The sequence below is a fragment of the Astatotilapia calliptera genome, chromosome 14, assembly GCF_900246225.1.
Source record: "Astatotilapia calliptera chromosome 14, fAstCal1.2, whole genome shotgun sequence".
Classification (NCBI taxonomy): Eukaryota; Metazoa; Chordata; class Actinopteri; order Cichliformes; family Cichlidae; genus Astatotilapia; species Astatotilapia calliptera.
This window is the reverse complement of record NC_039315.1, coordinates 8198005-8219269: the sequence shown is the minus strand read 5'-3', so window position 1 is coordinate 8219269 and position 21265 is coordinate 8198005. Positions and strand designations below refer to the sequence as shown.

The window sequence follows — 21265 nt, the reverse complement described above, 5'->3', positions numbered from 1 at the left end:
AAACAGTTGCCTATCAATGCATTATTTTCAGCTTTTCCCAAATATAAATATAGTCCTACAGATATCTACAGATATGATATTTGCTTTGGGAGCGTTGATGGAAGAGCATAGAGACAGTCAGAAGGGGTTGCACTGTGTCTTTGTGGCTCTAGAGAAAGCATATGATGGGGTGCGAAGCGAGGCATGAGGACAGGGTGAGGTGTGCATTTGGAGGGACAGATGTGTTTAAGGTGGGGAGGGGATTATATCGGGGGTCTGCGCTGAGCTTTTTCTTCTTTGCAGTGATGATGAACTCTCTGTTCAGAATGTTTTTGATGACTGAAAGAGAACATTTAACATGAAAAATAATATAAATGTTAATTCTGTCATTGAGATAGGTGTACTTTTTTACCGTTACTTAAAATACACCTTAGAAATGTGTTTTATATTGTTAAAAAATCTGAAATGGATGAAAAACCTACTCTGTTTGTCTTTGTTCAAAGGTTAATGGGTTCCTTTAAAGCTTTGTGGACTTTTTTCTGCACAGCTAAGCTGAAAAAAAAGAAAAAGATTCTCTGCCGAATCTCTCACAACAGTGGTGTTAATTAAAAACCAGTGTACTTGGCAGAATTGAAGGCATCATTTCTTTGCTTTCCTGCTTGTCTTTTGACACTGATAAATTCTAACAATTTCCCCATGACTAGTAAAATAATATACTCTGGTACAGTATGGTGAGATTTTGTCCTGAAATACCCTTTCTTGTGCTTATAGTGTTCTAAATTCAACACAGGGAGGATTGTTAGGATGAGAAACAAGTGTGAGTGTAATCTGTCACTGTACAACCAGCTGTTGATCTGAAGGTTGCAGATCAGGGTGCTGCCTAGCTGGGGCCAGCATGTCCCCTTGTTCCTCTCATTTCTCTGTGAGATTACAGTATTATGGTCCTCATTCATATAATCCTGTCAATGAGATACAGCCCCTTTCTCTGCACTACCCCCAAAATGAAGTTCAGCACTTCAGCATGTAATCAGTTAGGAGACAGTAGGTTATGAGACTTATGTGGTGCTGCAAGAAGGTCACAGACCTTATGCAAGGATTAATTATACAAGTATTGTGTCTTTCTCCAGGGTTTAAACTAGAGAATATTGGTATATAGATCTTCTCTCATTAGTTTTGCATTCACAGTGTTTCTATTTTGGAAACACCATTGGAGATGCTAATTGACATTTCAGGATATTAACTGCTATTTACTGGGTTTCAGACCAATATTCTAATAAGGATCTTGGTTCATGTTGGTGTGCTATTCCAAAATTGAATTGTCAACTTTTCTTCAGCACTTTGTTGTGTTTATCTCACAAGGAGAATGGATAAGAAGTGTCATATTTGCAACCATAATCATGCATTCGAGCTTAAAATATTGGTGCCTGCTACCTTCTACATATTATTTGCATCTGTGCCATAAAAAGAAACTCTTTGCAGTCCTACACTGAGCAATGTCATTGTTATTAGCATATATGTTCTCCTTTAGCAATGTTGTGAGCAAGCTAACTTCCAGATGCTTTAATTTCTAATCTTGTTTTTTTCCCCTTTCCCTCCTGTTTCCTAATCCTTGCTCCCCGAGTGTAGTACGACTCCATCGTCAAGAGGATAATGACTTGAATCATTGCATAAAAGGGACATAAACGCTTTATGGAAATATAATCATGTATTGAGTGACAATAAAAAATCAAGGATTTATGATTACATCGACAATAAGCTAAGCCAATTCAAGCTGTCACTTTGATTTAAAAAATAAATGTCCCAAATAAGAACAAAGAAAATGAGAAGGGGAAGAAAAACAACAAACAACACCAAAGAAAAGTCTGAATTCAGATTTTAGGGACAAAAAAAGGAAATATAGGCTATGACACAGAATATGTATCAAGACGGATACTGAGGTCAAGAGGGCTTTGCATTAATCTCACATTATGACAGTTTAAGGTTTTGGTATTCTGATGAATTCCAGGATTGGGCTTTAACTGCTTTCATTTTGTTTGCTGGTCTTTAATCTTCTAACCCTGCGTTCTTAATCAGAACTCAGAGCAGGTTTTTAATCTCGCATGAATGAGGCCGCGGATTATGGGCCTCTGACCTTGCCATGCCTCGCAGCTGCTTCCTCCTCAAATCAAGTCTTTCGTCCTGTGTAGCTTGCAAAAGAGGGATCATCTTAGTCTTGCACTACAATGCCGTAAATTCTGAACCGTATATAAAAGACAAACACTGTGGAACTGAGTTTTAAGATGGAAATTTGTAAATAGGTGCTTGCAGTGCTTTTTTTGAGGGTGATATTCACGCTGACACGCATCAAATTGAAGATTTGGTACAGATGCATCGTTCCAGCGGACAGAGATCATATCTGATGTCTGTAGTATTATAATGATCTAATCATTTTGCTTTTTCGATGGAAAACCAGTTGTTGTGCTCGGAGTGACATCTCTTTGTCAGGGTGTGAGGTTACTTTTCAAAAACAGGTTCCAGTTTTATGAGTTGCTCCATGGCTGCTGGTGTAATTACCACTTTAACCTTGAGGATTCTGTTCTGAGGAAAACAAAATGAGATTGCTTTTTCTTTCATTGTCCCCAAGTGCTACCGTAGTTATTTCAAAGGACACAAAATAATAATTCACATCAGAAGACAAAAACATCTTGACAAAATTGCTTCTTCAACTCTGCAAGACTTTCTTAAAGTGGTGTTTCTGTTCTGTACTGGTTTGTTTGATCTATGATCCTCTCCAGTCTGCAATGAAAGAGGAGCACTCAGACCAGTGTCGGATCAGATTGTTGCTTTGCTTTGTTAAGCCCCTAAAATTTAAACCTTAACAAATGCACAACCCAATTTTCTTTTGGCAGCCTGGAACACGAACAGTAAAATGAATTACTAGTCATTGCTACTGATTGCTAAATGTTACTGCTCACAGATGAATCCTTGAGGAGGTTGTGCCACTGCAATAAATTTTAACTAAATGTTTACAAGAGTGAGAGAGGAAATAATATTCCTTGTTTGGTATATTCTTGCTGTATCATTGTTGAATTTGTGAGCTTTGGCAAATGGCTGATTATTATAAAGTATTACATAAAGATTGTTTGACAACAGTTATAAGTGAGGGGTCACTGACTAGCAGACTGATGTGTCATCTTAGCGTCAACCTCAGAACATCCAAACCTAATGTTTATTGTGTATTTGGGATGTATTTTAAAGATTGTTGTCTGCATCATCGATACCTGCAAAAGGACTAAATGTTGCCCTAAACATGTGGACATTTAGGTGTGTGCCATTTACAGACAACAGACATGATGATGGCTAAAATGCAGTTAGGATTTTTATTTTATTTTAAATAACATCTGTCTATGTGAAGGAGACGACAGATTGCTTTTCATTTTTATAGGGGCTACAGGTTTTTATTGTGTAGAACTACCACTTCTATAAAATAGGCAAAAACTTTACAAACTCAAATGATTGGTCGGGTGCTTTTTGAGGAAAGCTATCTTTCCTGCATCTACAGAATAACCCTGAAATCTTAGTTGTTTAAACTGCAGGGATTACAGGGATAGTTGTCAGATATGCCGTACTTTTTTAAATTTCCTGTCTGCAGATTTCCAGGGTACCTTTGCTCTTCAAAGTGCTAAGGTCATTCATCAGCCTCCATCTGACTCTGTCTTTAATTTCAACCTTTTTTAGAGCCTGCTGAATTATTCTTTGCAAAGCCACTGCAGAAGTACTAAGTCTCTAGACAACTATGTTACATATTGTGTTTATAGATATGAACTTATGAAGACATGAACTTGTATTGTTGATTTTGTTGGTTAAAGTTTTTTTTAACTTTGAAGGTTAAAGTTAATTTGTTGGCATGGCCAAAAGATTTTAGTAAGAGCCAGAGATAAATCACAAAATTGTTTGTTTGTTTTTTAAACCTGGGTTTGTTACTGGGTTTTCATTTACTCAATTAAATAAGTTTTGTTTAATCGGATGACAGATAACAGGAAATTGCACATTTTTCTGTCAGGTGGATTAGCACAAACTCCTTGCCTTCCCTTATTTAGAGTTCAGTGTGCAGTTACCCTCCCTGAAGGTCTAGTCTGAGCCTCTTATGTTACTCTAGTCACGTCTGTCTCATCTGGTGAGGTAGAGTTATACTTCCATCTACTGGCCAAACTCTGGTAGCGCACACAACCAAAGATTGGAAGTTGAAATAAAACAATGAATGATAACAAAGTGTTGTTTATTTAAATTTGTAATCCATAAAAGCATTTAATAAAAATACTGAACATGCAGACAAAACATGTAACACAATGCCATCAATATTAGCTCTGGGTTAATGTGCAATAGTGCTTGAAACAAGCATATACAAAGATGCCCTCATCTTTTTGAATCCATATTACACAATTGCATAAGGCACATTTTGCATAAAATGAAATAACTTCTTATGTTCCCTTGTAACACTTTTAGACCTACTAGAGTTTAAAATACATTAGTATTCAAATAATGCGGTTGAAAAGTTAGGTTAGCTGTGTAAATTTGTTAGTCTACTGGAAAAGATTCAATTAGTTCTATGCCTATTTAATCAAAGAAATAGCATAGTTGTAAATATTAATACAGTATGTGTTAAGATTAAAACAACAGACTAATTAGCGTAAAATAAAACATCTTTTTCATACCTGTTTGGGTGCGCAGCATGATTCAAAATACAGTCAGGTTATGAGCTTCCCTGAGAAAAGCAAACCTACTTTTATCCTCCTAATTTTCAAATGGAAACTTTTAGGAACTACCTGAAAATTGCCTGCACCTTTAAAACAATGAATACTGGTTAATTTTTTTTGCTACAGTAAAATGAAGACTAGAAGTACAGCAAAGAAAACGCCTGACATGATAGTTGCCTCTACCAGGCAGACAATTATTTAGTGAAACACACAGGAAAGCATGTCTATCCCAAAAGAGGATTACAATATAGAACCAAGTTTCACCCTTTGACCTGTGGGCCTGCATGATTACAAGTGACCATGTAGTTTAAGTCCAGTTACTATAAGCTGCTGTTCATATCCAGACAGGCACTGAGCAGAGATGTAGGAACAGGGCAGCCCGTGTCCTCTGTGCCGGCCTGCGGCTCAGCGACTTGAACTGTTTGTACAGTTTGCCCGCTCTGCTCACACTCTGAACTTACCAATTCAATTGCTGGAACAATGTTGGGAGAAGGGATGGGAATATCTTGCGAGGAGAATCTGGAAAGAATCTGTAACTGGTCCTGATCAGAGCAAGATTCAACACTTTTACACAGGCCACAAAGGCTCTGCTGCATGTCCTCAAGGTTTTGCTTCAGTTCTGTTTGCTCCTGGAGCAGCCGCTCTTTCTCACTTTTCTGTGGGGAGGATAACAGTAAAGCTCACTCATTTTTGACCTTTTAATAATGCATTTGGTTCATTTCATCTACAATTTAACTGTACAATTTTTTTGAAAGCCCAGTTACTACTAACGAGTACCACCTCTTGTTTCCCTACCTGCAGGCTAGCTAGCATTTTCTGCTCTCTGGGATACATACTGCAAAGCTGAGAAACCTGCAGCAAGTTCTTATGAAGAGAGCAAGGTGTACCACTGCTAGCTGCAGCTGGAGTTCCAAGGAATGACGTAATCAACATGAGCTGAGGCTAGCTAATTAGCACTTAATAACATACATAAAAAGACATCAATCAGTGGAGCTGGTAGCAAACATTTAACCAAAATTTCTCATATTCTCTCTATAGTATTTAATATACTAGTCCAGTCAGTTCAATTTATAAACTTATCTCTACCACTCATTATTAAAGTTATTTCAATAAAACAGGATACATTCAGTTACTTTTACCACCCTACTTACAGCCATTTATGTTATATAAAGTGGACAAGAACTCCTATGATGATGAAGAAATCAAGGTTCCAGTTATCCTGCCCGGGACAGGATTACCTGGGTACAACCTTGAAGCTAGAGGGTGAGTGCCTGGTTGCTGCACTTGAGGACAGGGTTCAGTGCCATTCAGATTGGGGCGAAGGTTCTGGCAGTCCTATCCCCAACTTCCAAAGCTAGCTTTTGGTACACAGAATGTTGCTTCTCTGGTGGGGAAGGGGCCTAAGCTGGTGCACAAGGTGTTGAGATACAGTCTAAATATAGCCGGCTTGGCTCAACACATAGCTCAGGCTCTGGAACTAGTTTCCTGGAGGAGGGCTTGACTCTGGAGCTGTCCTAAGAGGTGGCAGCCAGGGGTAGATATGCTTGTATCCCCCTGGTTTACTACCAAAAAGTTGAGGGCTTTCTTCATTGGATAAGAAGGTTGCTTTCCTGAGCAAAATTCTAGAGGTGGCACTGCTGTTGTGGTGTTAAACCAAGAACCAGATAGTGACCTATGGAACTCTAGATGCAGCTGACAGGTAACAGCAGTGGACTGCAGCTCTTGCAGTAGCTGAAGCAAAAAATGTGTGGGAGGGGTTTGATGTGACCATGAAATGAGACTTTTGGTCTGACGACTCAGGAGGGGTTAATGGGGCTCTACTCACATTAGATACAATAGGTGTGGGATACTGCTGACCTCCACTGAGGACTGAGGTGGTGGGAAGTATGGGGTATCTGGTGTGTTGTTATGAGCCATTCGGACCCTGTGCAACCACAGCGAGAGCTTGGTTTGCATTGCTGGCAGAAAATCGGATTCATTCAGATGGCTGATGATCTCCGCTGGACACAGATTTGTCACAGATTCTGTTCAGTTTTTTGGACACATCATTTGGACATAGCCAAGTAGGTCTTAGTATTTCAGGGTAGCATTTTGCGAATGATGTGGTTGTGTTGCCTTCATCAAGTAGTGACCTCCAGCTTGCACTGCAGCGATTTGTGACCAAGTGTGAAGCGGCAGAAATGAGAATCAACACCTCCAAATCCAAGATCATGATTCTCAACCAGAAAAGGGTGGAGTCCCCACTCCGAGTCTGGGAGGAACCGCTGCCCCAATTGGAGGAGTATCTTGGGTTTTGTTCACAGCTCAGAGAATACTGGAGACTGAGACTGGGTAACCAGATAGGGGTTGCGTCCACAGTGATGCAGACACTTTACTGATATGTTGTGGTGAAGAGAAAGTTGAGCAGAAAACCCAAGCTGTCAATTTGTCTGACAAATTACATTCTTACCCTAAACTATGGTTACGAGCTCCGGTTAGTGGCTGAAAGAATGAAGATAATGGATACACTCTGTGAAATGAGTTTTCTTGAGAAGCTGACTGCGCTGTCCCATATAGACAGGATGAGGAGTTTGGATATTAAAGAGTGACTTGTAGAGCTGTTGCTTCTCCACATTGAAAGGAACAGTTGAGGTGGCACCTGACTAGGATGCCTCCTAGGTGAGGTGATTTGGACATGTGATACCAGGAGGAGGCACCCCCAGTGCCCAATGGTGAGATTATTTCTCTCATCTGGCCTGGGAACAACTCAGTGTTTCCCTGGACAAGCAGGAAAGCAATGGTAGGGAGAGGGAAGACTAGACTGCTCTGCTTAGACTACTGCCCCTGTGACCCGAGTGTGAATAAGGGATAGAAAAAGGTGGTAAGGATGCGTCAGAAAGAAGTGTTATCCACAAAGCTGCAGTTCACAGTGGTCACATCATGTCAAAGTTAAAAAAAAATATTACTAGTTTATGAAATTACATTATAGCATGTTTAAGAGTATGTTTGGAAAATCAGGCATGTTAGAGTCAACTTACTAATCCTTTGATTTCACATTCTAGCTGGTATATGCTGTCCAGTTTTCTCTTCCGGCACCGCTGTGCAGCCACACGGTTTTTACTTCGTCTACGGACGTCATGGACGAAGTCCAGCTGCTCCTGGGTCAATGAATGTTTTTTCAGAAGCTGCTGAAATTCACTCCGGCTCAGCACTGAGATTTGCTGCACTGGGAATGGAAGCTGAACCTGAAGATTAGAGTTAAACAATTTAGATTAATTTGATTTTCTATCTTCCATTACCAATAACCAAACATCAGACGCATATATAATAACAACCTCTTCCGCTCTTTTGTTGTTGGCCTCAGTATCGCCATCTGTGTCCAGGTCAGAGTCATCAGCAGAGTTTATTGAGGAGGACATACAAGGGCTCTTCTCTGCCTGAGACAAGCTGTCGGTGTGTGTAGCTGCATCATCACCTGTTCCAAGGTCCCTGAGAAAGGGACAGTCTCCTACACTGGCACTCAGGTCCAGCTGCTTAAGCCAGTGAAAGTCAGATGCTTTTGCTAGATTATTTTGTTCCACTGGATCCACAGGAAGTGGCTGAGCCTGAGACGGGCAGAGGTCGGACCAGAATCCTTTTGCCAGATGTTCAGCCACCTCCCTCTCCACGCGACTTCTCTCGCCACATCCTTCTTCATGGCTTAGAGTAGTCAGTGCAGAGTTTGAAAGATCACCTGTCATTCCCTGTTCAAAGTGAGCCTCACTCTGTTTTATTAAAGTACTGCAATCTTCTGCCCCTGAAGTCTCGAGTGGACATGAGCTAGGGATGCAATTGGTTTCTGCACCAAGTGTCTCAACAGTTTGTTTAATTTCTCTGCCTGGTGGATCAATGAGTTCTGGTGGATTCACATCCCCCGAGGCTGACAGCTCACAAGATAAGCCGCAGTCTGCCAAACGCATCTCACTTTGACTGCACACGTCTCCCATCTCTAAAATGTCGTTTTCACAAAACTGAGACGGATGATCTGCTTTGTCAGAGTTTGGGCAAGGCAGAGACAACATGGGGCACATGCCATTTCCTGTTAACTCCAGAGATAAGGGGGCCATTTGTGGTCCACAGTTCTCCAAACAGAAGTGTTCCTCCCTGCTGTTTGTCTGACCTTGTGTACTCTGTGGACACTGCGACGGGAAGTCTATTTGTTCATCACCTCCTGAAGGCACTGAGCTGTGTGACTCACATGATTCTGGTTGGCTACTCTCTGCACGAGAGCCAAAACTTGCACTAGGATCCCGGCTCTGGCAACAGACTTTTTGCTTGACCTCCTGTGAGGATTTTTTGCTTTCACAAAACTTTGGGATGAGAAAATCAAAGCATGTCGACTCCAAGTTGTGAAATCCTAAAACCTCAGCACTGCTGTGAATAGCATCAATGTTTTCTTTGGTAAAAAGGAGCTTTGATGTATAGGCAAATTGAAGCAAAGGTTCAAACCCCTCTACGGTCACCTGCAGGGGAAAGACATAAATTGTTGAAACATAATAAAACACAATGAAACTCAGGCAGCTCAAAAATTCAGTTTCAACAGGTCTCTTATGTACCTGTATTGACCTTTTTAAGTTGAATTTTCCAAACACTGCATATAAACTGTTTTTCACTCACATTATGACACAAAATGGACCAAGTAATAGAAGCTAGTGGACAGACAACAAATCTAACTATGCATACACTTTTCATGGATAATAGGGATAAAATAATGGTGCCTGTATAACATTACCACCATTTACTTTCAACAGTATCACCCATATTAGTTTTTTCCCTATATAAATTGGCTGAACCCCAAGGCACCAACCTCATGTGGCAAGGTGATGATGGGATTCTGGCTGGTGACACTGGTGACCCTGCTGTGAAAGTATTCACTGCAAGAAGCCAAGACAGAGCAATGAGCACGGAAACTCCTGTCTTCCACCACCACCGTCACATCACACAGGACGTCCTGCTGTCTCTGCTCATTCAGACACTGCAGAACGTGGGCGCTGTGCACTGCAGACTGGAAGGTGAACACCGATGTGCGAGGAGCTTGGAGCGCCATAGTTCTTACAAGCTCAGCCTGTGCAAAAAAGAGAGCCATATGGAGTTAACAAAAATGTCATGATTACACAAGAAACATTTCTCTAGGTTTATCAATGTGTATTATATTATAGTGGCTACAGAGTGGAGCAGTTTACACATTTGCCTAACAAGTGAAAGATTCCCAGCTCAAGACACAAATCTCTTTGAGTTGGAAAAAAAATCTGCCAAATCATGCAGAAGTAACTATAATTATTTTCTTATTTCGTCTAGATTTTGCATCCATTTTAATTAATTTGTAAAAATAAATAAATAAAAGACACAGTACAGAAATTCATGGGTTTCTGGTTCTCCGATGTTGGTACTGTAACTCATCTATGACGACATAAACCGTTCCAGATTTTAGACCAATTGTAAGTTGTCAACGTGACTTTGAATGTATGTTTTCTTAAGAGTTTGCAGACATTCTATGGATTAAATAACTAAAAAATGAGCAGAATACAATACAACTAATCATTGCTTGCACTAAAGGTGTCTTTAGCAAAGCCTTCCGTGTATCATGAGGCAACCACAGACAGCTGCAAGGCACATTTTTTTGGTGAAAAAAAAAGAAAAAGAATAATGTATCACAATATTTTGTGTGGCAATAGCATATCAATACAGGGACACCAAATATTTATATTTTATTTAATTAATTAAAATACTGGGAATATTACGAACAAGAGGGTTCATCTCATGTATGACCGAGATAATGTTAGCCGAGCAAATTTATAAATCATGAATGTATAAATCAGCAAGACTGAAAAAACAATGGACACACTTAGCTCAGCAAAGCTAAATCCTGATTCAGAGCAAACTAACGGCCCAGTCACTCAAGTAAAACAGGACAGCAAATTCCTTGCAATCAAAAATAAACTAATACATTAAAAAAAAATAAAAAAATCAGTGGCTGCCTTGTGACTGTATTTAATTTTTTTCTAAATGTCTAAATGGTTGCTCACAGCTTGAGGGTGTTGCACAAAAATGACCATTTGGGACTGCACTGATCATTCAGTCCAAATGAGTCTTTATCAGTTTTCTTATAAAACAGGGAGATTCCGGAATACAAATCTAATAACTAAGTGCCAGCTTCTGTCTATATAGACAGCAAAAAAAGTAGCTTTCAATGATTTATCACAGTTAAGTGTTATATTAACAGAAACAGACTGCATGTAATTACCAACTTGACCCAATTCAATCAAAAACTGACGGCAGACCCTCTTATGGTAACATTTATTGCACATTTTAGTGACAGTGTTTATATGAGTAACAATCTCATTTTGTGGGGAAAAAAATAAGCGAAGTGAAATAACTTTATTTTACTGGATAAAACAGACTGACAATGTTAAACGTAATATGCAGTTGGGAAAAAAGTGAGAAATCCCAATGTTGAGTATTGCAAGGGGAGCTTTAGTATTATGTAAAGTTATGTAAAGGTTCAGGAACTTAAACTGCTGTTATGGGCAGCAGAAGTGGTACAAGACATCCAACCAGCTACTTGGCGAAACACTTGATTATGAATAAAATTCTCCCTCAAGGAAATTACTGATGAATAGTTAGTCAAATAGAATTTAATACCTATATAAGTATAACGACATGTAAAAACATGCTCCAGTGAGTTTTTCTTTTAATCTGACTAAAGTAACGAAGAGAAAAATAACTATAACGTTCGCTAAAATTACTTCTAACATAGTCCTTAAGTTAGGCGACTGCCTCTCAATATTTAACTATCTAACTTCGCAAATATTTAATCTTGCTGATAACTAATAGTTCCCCACAGCAAGGAAATGTGGGTTAAACGGTGACTCTTTAACTTGTACGCCAAGTTCAACGCTAAAATGCTGACTCACGTTTAGCCAAGTTAATCAACTGGGCCTGGTGGATAAAGGCAATAAAAGCATGTCCAAAATTATGATCAGTTCGTTATGTTACTGACGACTTATATTAGATTCGTTTAGCTAAACAAATAACAGTGGTAATTGTCTGCAAACGGAAAAGCTTGAGGCTAGGCCAGACCGTTAGCTTTAACTGCGCTCAGTTCGTATTTATCCTTTGCTAGCAAAAAAACAGAAACTGAAACATTCCGCTATTGTGACTTTACTCGATGCTCTTTAAAAAGCCAAACGTTTACTGACCTGCCATGCTACCTGGATAACACTGCCATTAGTAAATTTAGGGATAGGGTACAGATGCTTCTGGCCATTCCGAGCCTGACTTCACTGTAGTCATGTGACAGCTTGGACAAGGAAGCGCTAGCAGCACTTACTGCGCAGACTCATAGCAAGTATCGACAAACCAACACACAGGAGAGGAGTTTGTTTTTGCAACATTTAATTACATGACATTGATTTAAAAAAGAAAAAAATATATATCTACATATCATCTATCCCAAGCTTTCATTAATATACTGAAACTGTGACTTCCAGTTCCATATTGTCAATTCATTGTCCAACTAGGTTTTCTGTACTGGTATGAGACTGATAAAAATGACCTGTTTAATATTTCAGACACTGTCATACAATTTCAGACACTGACAGAACAGGTAGAGGCGGAAATATTCTTTGAGATCCCTTAGAAGGTGAAACTGAAGCAGCATTGGTTTATTTGGATTTCCTGAGTGGTGATGCACAATTAGAGGAGCCTTTCATAGAAGAGGAGGTAGGCTTGGCAGCTCTGGACTTTACTCTCACTCACAGGTTGAACGCTTGTGTCGCTGATGTGGAACCAGGATCCTCTGGATGGCTCTGCATCTCCTGAAGGGAAACGATGAGTTTATACATTTCATTTTTAGAAGTGTTTATCCTATTAACGGTCAAGCCAGAGTACACCCACCGTCTGTAAGTCCATTGGATGAGGGCTGAGGGCACTCGGGCCGCACTTTCACATAGGCCGTGTAATGACCTGACCTCATTGTTCCACTGTGCTCTACGATGCCATACAAACCGTATAAGATCTGACTATGTCCCTCTGGTATATTCTGTTTCAAAACAACTAGTGGTTAGTGCTTCTACATTTAATTCACTTATAGTCGTCTTTGTACAGTATAATAAAACATGTTACTTCCCATACTTACCTTGCATTTGACTGCACAGAAGGGAGCTAGATCCAGTATCATAGGAAAGGTGACATGTCTATTCACCTTACAAATACTGTAGCCATTCTACAGGTAAAAAACATCATTAAAATCCAAATAGTGATTTCTTGATTGCCTTACCATAAAGGGTTCAATTTTCTTTAAAGCTTGGCTCATAACTCTGTGATAAAAACCTTAGCTGACAGCGAACTGGATCAGTGCAGAGCATACCTGTTGAAATCTCTTTAAATGAAGAGTAAGGACTGAAGGTGGAGAGGAGATAAGGATTTGCTTCAAGGCATCAGTGTAGATATTCTTCTTGGATCCTAAACACAGCACAAAAAAGACAGTGGGTTTTAGTCGATCCCTAAACTATGTATAAAGAAAGTTTAATAATGGTATTAGAAAAGAAAATTACACATTTGTGATACTTCACTATGCAAAATTGCTTGTGCATAGACATGCAAAGGACATTAAATAGCAGACTAAGTACTAAGTACTGATGTGGAAGCATTTTAAATACCTCCAGACTTGTTGTTCCCCAGCTGCCGTTTGGTGCAGGTGACACAAAGTAAACTGTTGTTTTGCGTGAGGGTTTCTACTTCTGTGAATTGAAAAAGGCACGACTGCACTGAACACTCCTGTTTCTCTGGGATTGTCCTGACAGCCATCGTGTGGAAGGCCAGCTCTGGATCTTGGTTTATTACTGTATATTCCTTAGTCTCCATCACTCCATCTTCACTCTCCATGCTTTGTTCCATTGCGTCAGTGTCTTCTATAAAGGCATCATCCAAGGTTACTTTACTCATTTTCCTCACCAGCTGTGTGTCTTCCTCTTCTGTCTTGTCTTCTTCATGACCCATGTTAGCCATTTCATTGCATACGGTGCTGTCCTTTGAGTGCTGTTCCACTGATAAGGCAGTAAACCGGTTGCTGACTGATGAGTCAGGGTCACTCGCTGAATCCTCATCCTCTTCTTTTTCCTGCTCCACCTGCACTGCGTTGCAGGGCTTTTGGTCCTCTTCAGACACACTGACTGGAGCAGGATGTTGTGAATCTTCTTCAAGTGTTTCATTATCAGTGTTTTCCCTGTCCTTTGACTCTGCTGTAGCATCTGTGTGTTCGCTCTCAGCCTGGCTGGGAGAGGTGAGACTGTCCAAAGTGGCTCTACCCTCAAGCTTCTGCTGTCTTTTTTGATGCTGAAAGTCGAGATGGATTAATTTGGATTAATTAATGAATTAAGTTTAAGAAAAAAGAAACTTCCTTCAGTATGCATTCACTGACACACCTTTGCCTGCTTCTTTGCTTGCTTCTTGGCTTTCCTCTGCTGGTACTTGCTGCCAGCCCCAGTGGGAATGTCATCATTCCCACTAGTCCGAACAGGGCTGCTGCTGTCATCCTGGCTTGAAGCACTGGTCTTCTTTTTTTGGTTCTTCTTTCTATATGCCTATAGGATGCCACAATAGGGAACAATAACTGATACAGACATTAACAAATAACTACTCAAGTAACTATCAAAAACAAAACAAAAAAGCAAAACCCCCAAATGCCTGCTTTACCTCATCAGAAACAGGAAGGGAAAGATCTAAAAACATCTCTGTGACCACAGAAACCTGTAAGGATGAACAAGTGGATATTTTTAGAGTGACATCATCAGGATATATTCTCTTACTTACTTTCTGGTCTTCATACATACCGTTCTACACTGCTGACACATAATAGTGCTGGTAATTTCACCACCAAAAACTTGGTCAACAAAGTTTTTTAGAAATCCATTTTTCTCATACTCTGAAAGAAGAAATTAAACGTCAGAGCCACATTTCTCAAAGAAAAGCTACTGTGCAAAAACTTTAGCAACGTACTTTTATTTAACACTGATTAATAATACATAGCAGCATTACTTGCCTTTTAGTAGCGTTTTCAGCTCTCCATCTGTGCCTTCTCTAGATTGTTTCAATGTGTCCATTATTCCTGAGCTTATTCTCTGTTAACACAGATACAACCGTAATATTCAAAAGATGAAAGATACCTTTGATTAACCACAAGATGGAGACATCCATTCTTCACAAAACCTTAATTTTAGGGCCTTTACCCTTAAAATTTGCTCCTGTTAAAACCTCTGCACACAGAAAATTAACCAACTGTCTGAGAAGAAGAATTATAAGGTCATTAAATAGGACACAGAAAATATTTTTAAAACACAATTTCTTACATTTAATGCCGCCACATAAAACAACTCACTACAGCAGTGTTCTGCTGTCAAACCAATCTATTGCAATGTAACATATAGCCCTCTGAAGAGCCACAGTTCTCATTTTAGTAGAAATCTATCAGACTTAAATATGGGGAGATCAGTTTCAAACTCAGTACACACATTGTGCTCCTCGGCTCTCATGCCATCCAACAGGTAGCGCAGCAACTCCTGGCTATCTTGCTGCTGAAATCCTTTGAACCTGGCAGCCCTGCACAGATAAGATGAATGATGAGCCACGCTTGCACTAATGCTGGGAGCTATACTTTTAAGCACATTTTAAAGTTGACTTTTAACATAAAACTATAGTCATTCTTACTTTCTACAAACTTGTGTGAACAGCTCCCGTGGTGTTACTACACTCTTCTTCGATTCCTGAATCTCACAGAGTAGGTGATACATAGCCAAAGTTAGAGATCCGGGACCGTCTAACTGCACTTCTATAGGCTCCTGTCATCATAATAAAGAAAGTTAGTTATAAATAGTAATGAGTAGAGGAACATAACTACTCTATTAAGTGGGGAAAACACACCAGATCTAAGGAAGCACCGGGTTTAATGTTGAGACTTTTCTCTTCTGTCACTTTGTTGAGAGTCTGTTTTAAGAGTTGTGTTTGAGACAGATTCTGGAAAAGAAAACGATAGCAATCAGTAATAACTCTCACTGAACTCAAGACCGGCATCCTGTAAGGATCAGTCTTACCTGGATGACTGCATTGAAAAAGCAGGTGTTTCCCAGATTGCTCAGACCCTTTACTGAAACACCACAATGCTCTTCAGTTGTGCTCTTCTTCTGAGATTTCCCAACAGTCTCTTTCTTTGTGTTTTTCTTTTGGTGATCCCCGTTTTCTTTGTTTTCCTTGTCCTCATTTTCATCTTCTTTTACAGTCTCCACCTTCTGTTTAGCTTCCATCAAGGCATCTTCCTCCTTGACCCCTAAAGAAAGCAAACAGGGTTGACATGGTTAGAAGCAGTCTAATGTATGTGCGTGTTAGACTTCCCCAGTGGTACCTACGTTTCTGTGGTCGTTTTATAGAATCTGAAGATGTTTGCTTTTTCAGGTTGGTTACTAGCTGAGCCAAATGCCCTGTTCTGGAGTAATGGACTTCATCATCACATATATAACACCTGCGAAAAACCAAAAACATATTATTCTTATTTCAAACTTGATGTAGAGGCCTATGATTAGCAAAACAACATAAAATGCTCACCACACACTAAAGTTGTCCAAGCTGACCACCAAGCAGTGTGGATCAGACCGGGGAGTTTCATAATGTTTGATGGCATGCTGATTCTCAGAATTCCGTCCACATCCCTAGTGGAAAAGACGCATTTAGAAAAAATGCACGCCATTTTAAACCCAATGACAAATAGTTACAAAAAAAAAAAACCTCACTCTATGGCCGCATTTCAAGCACATCCACAATCCTGTTTCTTCTTCTTCCTCAGCCTCCTGTGGCAGATGGTTGTTGATATTTTCTTTATTTTCTTCCTGCTTACAATCCTGACAACTCGTCCAATCTGAGGTACCAGAAAGTTTCTTGAGAAGAGTTTGGTCTGTTCCCTTCTTAATATGCCTACAGGATGGAACTGGGACAATAAAGATTTAAATGAAAAGGAAGTCTCACAATAGGCTTTCCACAGGTTGTTGCATGACATGAAAGATGATGAAATATTCTTTACCTGTCAGGTCAAGCTCATCATCCTCCTTGGAGGTCTTGTCCTTTCCCCTCTTCTTTCCCATTTTCACCTTTAGAGATGGGAATCGAACACAGCACTCAAGTGAAACAGAAGGCTAGCTTTGGCTAATACCTACATGAGATTATAATGCTGCTAATAGAGTTCAGTGACGGCAAATTCTGTTAAAAACACACACACACACACACACACACACACACACAATAAGAAATATATCGTTAAATTTAATCATCACCCTCATGGGCCATTCAACTTACTGTGACAAACCGAGCCTAAAACCCTAATCGTCTTCAGTTTCGTTTACTTTCTATTCCTGACTTCTCTAATTCGGACATAATTACGTTAGACTGTTGACTGGAGAAATAAATCGCGAGCTTTAGTGTAAATACGTTGATTCGTAAAGTTTAGAACACGCAAAAATAACTCCAGTGATTTGGCAGGAAAAAAAATCCCAGCTGACACATGCAAAGGAACAAAATGTGATGGGGCCGCTGTTTCTGCTGCCGTGTGTTTCCTGCGTGCGTCGGCCAAAAGAGTCCGAGTTCAAACAAAACTTCATTATTAGACGTTGCGGGACACTAGACAGTGGTAAACTGCCTCTGTATGTCTATACTGTATACATAAAAATACTATTTTGTTTTCAGATTTCATACTGTTCTGTAACGAAATCAATTTTAGAGGCTGGTTTACGGCCGGAAACATGGTATGTGTTAGCATAAGTGAGTCATATTTTTGGACGTACCAGAAAACGGTGTAACTGGTAACTTTTTAAATGAACATTAGAAAAGATTGACTATTTTAGTTCTCGACTAAAGCAGCATGTCTTACTTGGAGTGGGCTGAGTCTCAGCTTGCAGAGATAGAGCTGCTAACCAGCATGTTCCCCACCGTGGAGGAGCTGGAGTTCACTGACCAGCTGGCACTAGCCGAGCTCAGGGACTACGTGGAGGGCTCAGCTTCAACAGGCGGCCCTCCACCGTCCAGACCCCAGTTTCTCATCAAACAAAAGCTGGACTCTGCGAACACAGAGGGGGTAACTAATCTGTCATTATATATAATTTTTAAAAAAATCATTATTTAGTTTAATTTCTCATGTTTTTTCCCCATACAGACGGTGTTCATTCTGTCCTGTGCTTACCCATCTGAATATCCTAGTGTGTTACCAGAAATAACAGTCCGGTAAGCGATTATCCTCATTTGAACTCCTAACATAAAGGAAAATAGTTAGGGAGCTCACTCAGGAGAGTCTCACCTGCCTGTGTACAGACTTGTTGAAAAAAACGAGAGAGAGCGAAAACAATAGTATAGTGAATAGAATACTAGTGGCCCAGGTTTTTCTACCATATAGGAAGCGCAGCCTGGATGAGCACAGATAGCATTCACAGTGTTGCCTTTAAATATAGTTTTGAATGAAAGAAAATTTAATTTGTGTAACAATAACACAGCCACAGCAGTAAGTGGAAGAAACAGTGCCTCTAATTTGTTTAAAGTGTATCATTAGTCACTATAATTAATAGCGCTGAACCTCCTGAAGCTGTGCTGTCATTGCTCCCAGATATGGAAATTCCCAGTGCCAAGTGACCTTAAATGTTCTTTGAAACCTTCTTAGAACATGTGTTATTCTTGCTTCAGGTGTTCTGGTCTCAGTAGGGCCCAGCAGACACAGCTCCAGGCACTTCTTAATGCATACCTCATGGGAAACTGCCAGGGGGAAATATGTGTGCTCTCTGCTGTTGAATGGGTGAAAGACAACCTCCAGCTTTTTATTGATAAGAGCTTATTAGAAGCCCCAGGTCCTAAGAAGGAGTCTGCCTCACCTCGGATGCCTGAAGTGTTCAGCCGGCTGTGGATCTACAGTCACCACATTTACAACAAGTCGAAAAGGAAGAACATCTTGGATTGGTCAAAGGAGCTGGGCCTGTCAGGATTTAGCATGCCTGGGAAACCTGGTATTGTGTGTGTGGAAGGTCCTCAATCTGCCTGCGAGGATTTCTGGTCCAGGTACCTTGCCTGTTGATTTGGGTTTTTTGGGGATGACTTAATCACAGCCAGAAGCCTGCTGAGGTGTCAGGTTTAATATTTTTCCAATCTTATTCCCCTATTTCACAGAGTGAAGGTTTTGACATGGAAGAAGATCATGATTCGACACAGAGAGGATATTTCCCTTGATTGTCAGAGTGAGGACAGCAGGCTTGTTGAACATATAGACTCCCTGCGCAAATTTACAGGCTTTGAAGAAGCAATGTTTGACCCCCATGGAAACAGAGGCAATCACATGGACCTTGGGCAGCTCTACCAGTTCTTGAATGAGAAAGGCTGTTGTGAAGTCTTTCAGATGTATTTTGGCATTGAAGGGAGGTAGTAGTCAGACCGAGATAATGGATGTACATAGTTTTTGTACCGGTGCCTTGTCACTGAAATTACTTATTCTGAAAATAACTTTTAAATGAAATGGGAATGGAATAAGCTGATAAAATGAAACAAATTAACTAACTAACTTTTTGAGTTTCAAAGTTGTCATACCTGCAAAATTCACTGGAATAAAAAGCAGAAAGAACATTTCTGCAATTTTGAGGAACAGTTTTCATTTCTTTCTTCTTCTTTTTTTTAATAGGCACATTTTATCAAAAGAAGGAAGAAAAAAGATGTTTATCTGAGAGTTTCCTCAAGGACTTTAGTTATATTTGCAATTTTAATACTCCTGCATATCACGAATTGCCCCAGGTGTTTCTTTTCTGAAATGGCACCAGTGTGTTATTACTACGGGGCTATTATAGGATTTTCAGGTTTGATAACATTTTAATAATTGAACAACATTGTCAACAAAATGCTGGATATCTGTTTTTTTTAAATCTGTTGATTTTCTTTTTATGAATTATAGATATCATAAGCATGGAAATTCTTTCTCCAATTTTCTTTGAATGATTAGTTGTTAGATAAATTATGCGTTGCTGTGGATTATACACTGGCAATTAAAACGTGTGGTTATTTATCATTAATCTTAATTTCTCCCCCACCAAGCCTTGGATGAAAAAAACAAACAAGTTCTCTTTGTTGATTCCCCTCTGGAGTTGTGTCTAACGTATTATGATATAAATGGATATTCTTGATTTTCTTTTTTTGATGCAAAGTGCACTCCTTAGATACAGCCTTTAAAAGGTATCAATTCACCATTTTTATCACATAATAATAAAGAAATACAGAAGAATGTAAAGTCTTCAAACGAGTCTGAACACAGAGTAATTTAATTTAGGAAGTTAGATTGCCAAAGTTATATTACCAGTGAGACATGTACTTTTAGTAATTCCTGTGATTAATTTAGTATTAAAACTAACAATAAAAGGTATGATTAAGTCTGGTTCAGTGCACAGTTCTACGCTGAAAGGAAATAATACAAATTGAAGACAAAGTTGATGTTTAGATCCATGCAGATTGCACTTGCAGACTCTGTTGGTCTACACTGTCCAGCAGATGGCAGCATAACATAATTAAATTGGGGAAACATGGAAACAGTAATATCTTAACTTCCTAAACATGTTTAAAATCCTAACTTCTGTCTAAAAGCATGAGAAAAAAAGCTGGAATAGTAAAGCAATAATTTGGATTAATTGGTGTTCACTTGTTACTTATGTGAAAACTGACTACTGTGATTTACAAGCTCAGACAGTATGGAGTGCTGTAAAAACGGAGGGGTTGTATCTGCATTTGAACACAAATTAAAGCAGCCAAAACATCACAAAGTCCTTTACAATCTCCATTTGTGATTTTTTCCAAATAACATTTGAAATATTATGTGTTGAACAGATACTAAATCTAGAGGCAGCCACGAGCAGGAGTTCCTCACCTTGATTTTAGTCCCAAGCCTCCATTGTCCTGTGAGATGCTGGTTCATTTTACAGTCTTTGTGCTGCTTCTTTTGACAGTCCCTTTTCTGCCCCTGCTGATTTTATGGGTTCTTTTGTTCTTACAGTGTATATTCACTCTTGTCAGAGGTCTATTGGAACAAGGACTTCTGACTTTTATCTTCAAAGTCTCATCAGAGAGCCCTTCTGTTTCTTCGTTGAAGAGAGCTTGACTTCCAGGTGCATTCACATCATCTGATTCCTCAGGATCCTCAGTAGAATACTGTAAATCAGAAGAAGTGACCCCATCCAGATCCACATTATACATCTCTGGGTCTAATAATCCTTCATTAGTTAGCGCCTCTATATGAAGGTCTCTGCACTGAATCATTCAGCAGGGATGTGCATCATTACTATACTCTGTAAAGTTATGACTAATGATGTAAATCACATCACAGCAGCTTTGATAAAGGACTGAATCATGGAGTATGGACTGCAAATTACTGTAAGAAGCAGTCATGTTTCAATAAAGTAATTTGGTTTTCATGTTAAAAGTAGACTCATAGAACAGCAGATGACATATCCTAAAAACTGACCTGAAAATGT

General features: G+C 39.5%; 3 protein-coding genes across 4 annotated transcripts; 1 reads left to right on the top strand and 2 right to left on the bottom strand.

The window, feature by feature from the left end:
* Positions 1 to 4233: 4233 nt before the first annotated feature.
* On the bottom strand, positions 4234 to 12051 carry LOC113036082 (transcription regulator protein BACH1-like). Its single transcript, XM_026192142.1, has 5 exons — positions 11933 to 12051; positions 9541 to 9798; positions 8030 to 9196; positions 7733 to 7939; positions 4234 to 5371 (listed from the first exon to the last, which is right to left on the bottom strand). Exons 2-5 carry the CDS (start codon positions 9778 to 9780, stop codon positions 5036 to 5038), a joined length of 1950 nt encoding a protein of 649 aa, XP_026047927.1. The 5' UTR covers positions 9781 to 9798; positions 11933 to 12051; the 3' UTR covers positions 4234 to 5035.
* Positions 12052 to 12111: 60 nt separating this feature from the next.
* Positions 12112 to 17707, bottom strand: usp16 (ubiquitin specific peptidase 16). 2 transcript variants are annotated; one of them, XM_026192141.1, is made up of 18 exons: positions 17647 to 17707; positions 16804 to 16870; positions 16517 to 16710; positions 16332 to 16435; positions 16136 to 16248; positions 15824 to 16056; positions 15654 to 15746; positions 15441 to 15571; positions 15245 to 15332; positions 14776 to 14854; positions 14567 to 14658; positions 14430 to 14483; positions 14159 to 14317; positions 13394 to 14069; positions 13102 to 13196; positions 12871 to 12957; positions 12630 to 12774; positions 12112 to 12550 (listed from the first exon to the last, which is right to left on the bottom strand). In XM_026192141.1, exons 2-18 carry the CDS (start codon positions 16862 to 16864, stop codon positions 12429 to 12431), a joined length of 2526 nt encoding a protein of 841 aa, XP_026047926.1. In that variant the 5' UTR covers positions 16865 to 16870; positions 17647 to 17707; the 3' UTR covers positions 12112 to 12428. The 2 variants fall into 2 exon arrangements, with proteins under 2 accessions (XP_026047926.1, XP_026047925.1); XM_026192140.1 differs by lacking the exon at positions 17647 to 17707 and adding an exon at positions 17076 to 17294.
* On the top strand, positions 17634 to 20553 carry rwdd2b (RWD domain containing 2B). The gene is made up of 4 exons (XM_026192144.1): positions 17634 to 17850; positions 17929 to 17996; positions 18450 to 18818; positions 18927 to 20553. The coding sequence occupies exons 1-4, from the start codon at positions 17638 to 17640 to the stop codon at positions 19177 to 19179; spliced, it is 903 nt and encodes a 300-aa protein (XP_026047929.1). The 5' UTR covers positions 17634 to 17637; the 3' UTR covers positions 19180 to 20553.
* The last annotated feature ends 712 nt before the right edge of the window (positions 20554 to 21265 follow it).

Bases quoted from the DNA above. Each gene is read 5' to 3' on its own strand.
- rwdd2b (XM_026192144.1), top strand. From the start codon at position 17,638: ATGTCTTACTTGGAGTGGGCTGAGTCTCAGCTTGCAGAGATAGAGCTG. The intron at 17,997-18,449 runs GTAAGCGATTAT...TTCTTGCTTCAG, and splicing joins TTACCAGAAATAACAGTCCG to GTGTTCTGGTCTCAGTAGGG. The intron at 18,819-18,926 runs GTACCTTGCCTG...CCTATTTCACAG, and splicing joins TGCGAGGATTTCTGGTCCAG to AGTGAAGGTTTTGACATGGA.
- usp16 (XM_026192141.1), bottom strand. From the start codon at position 16,864: ATGGGAAAGAAGAGGGGAAAGGACAAGACCTCCAAGGAGGATGATGAG. The intron at 16,711-16,803 runs GTAAAGAATATT...TTATTGTCCCAG, and splicing joins TGATGAGCTTGACCTGACAG to TTCCATCCTGTAGGCATATT. The intron at 16,436-16,516 runs GTGAGGTTTTTT...CTTTTCCACTAG, and splicing joins GCTTGAAATGCGGCCATAGA to GGATGTGGACGGAATTCTGA.
- LOC113036082 (XM_026192142.1), bottom strand. From the start codon at position 9,780: ATGGCGCTCCAAGCTCCTCGCACATCGGTGTTCACCTTCCAGTCTGCA. The intron at 7,940-8,029 runs GTTGTTATTATA...TCTAATCTTCAG, and splicing joins ACAACAAAAGAGCGGAAGAG to GTTCAGCTTCCATTCCCAGT. The intron at 5,372-7,732 runs GTAAGTTGACTC...TCCTCCCCACAG, and splicing joins AATGTGAAATCAAAGGATTA to AAAAGTGAGAAAGAGCGGCT.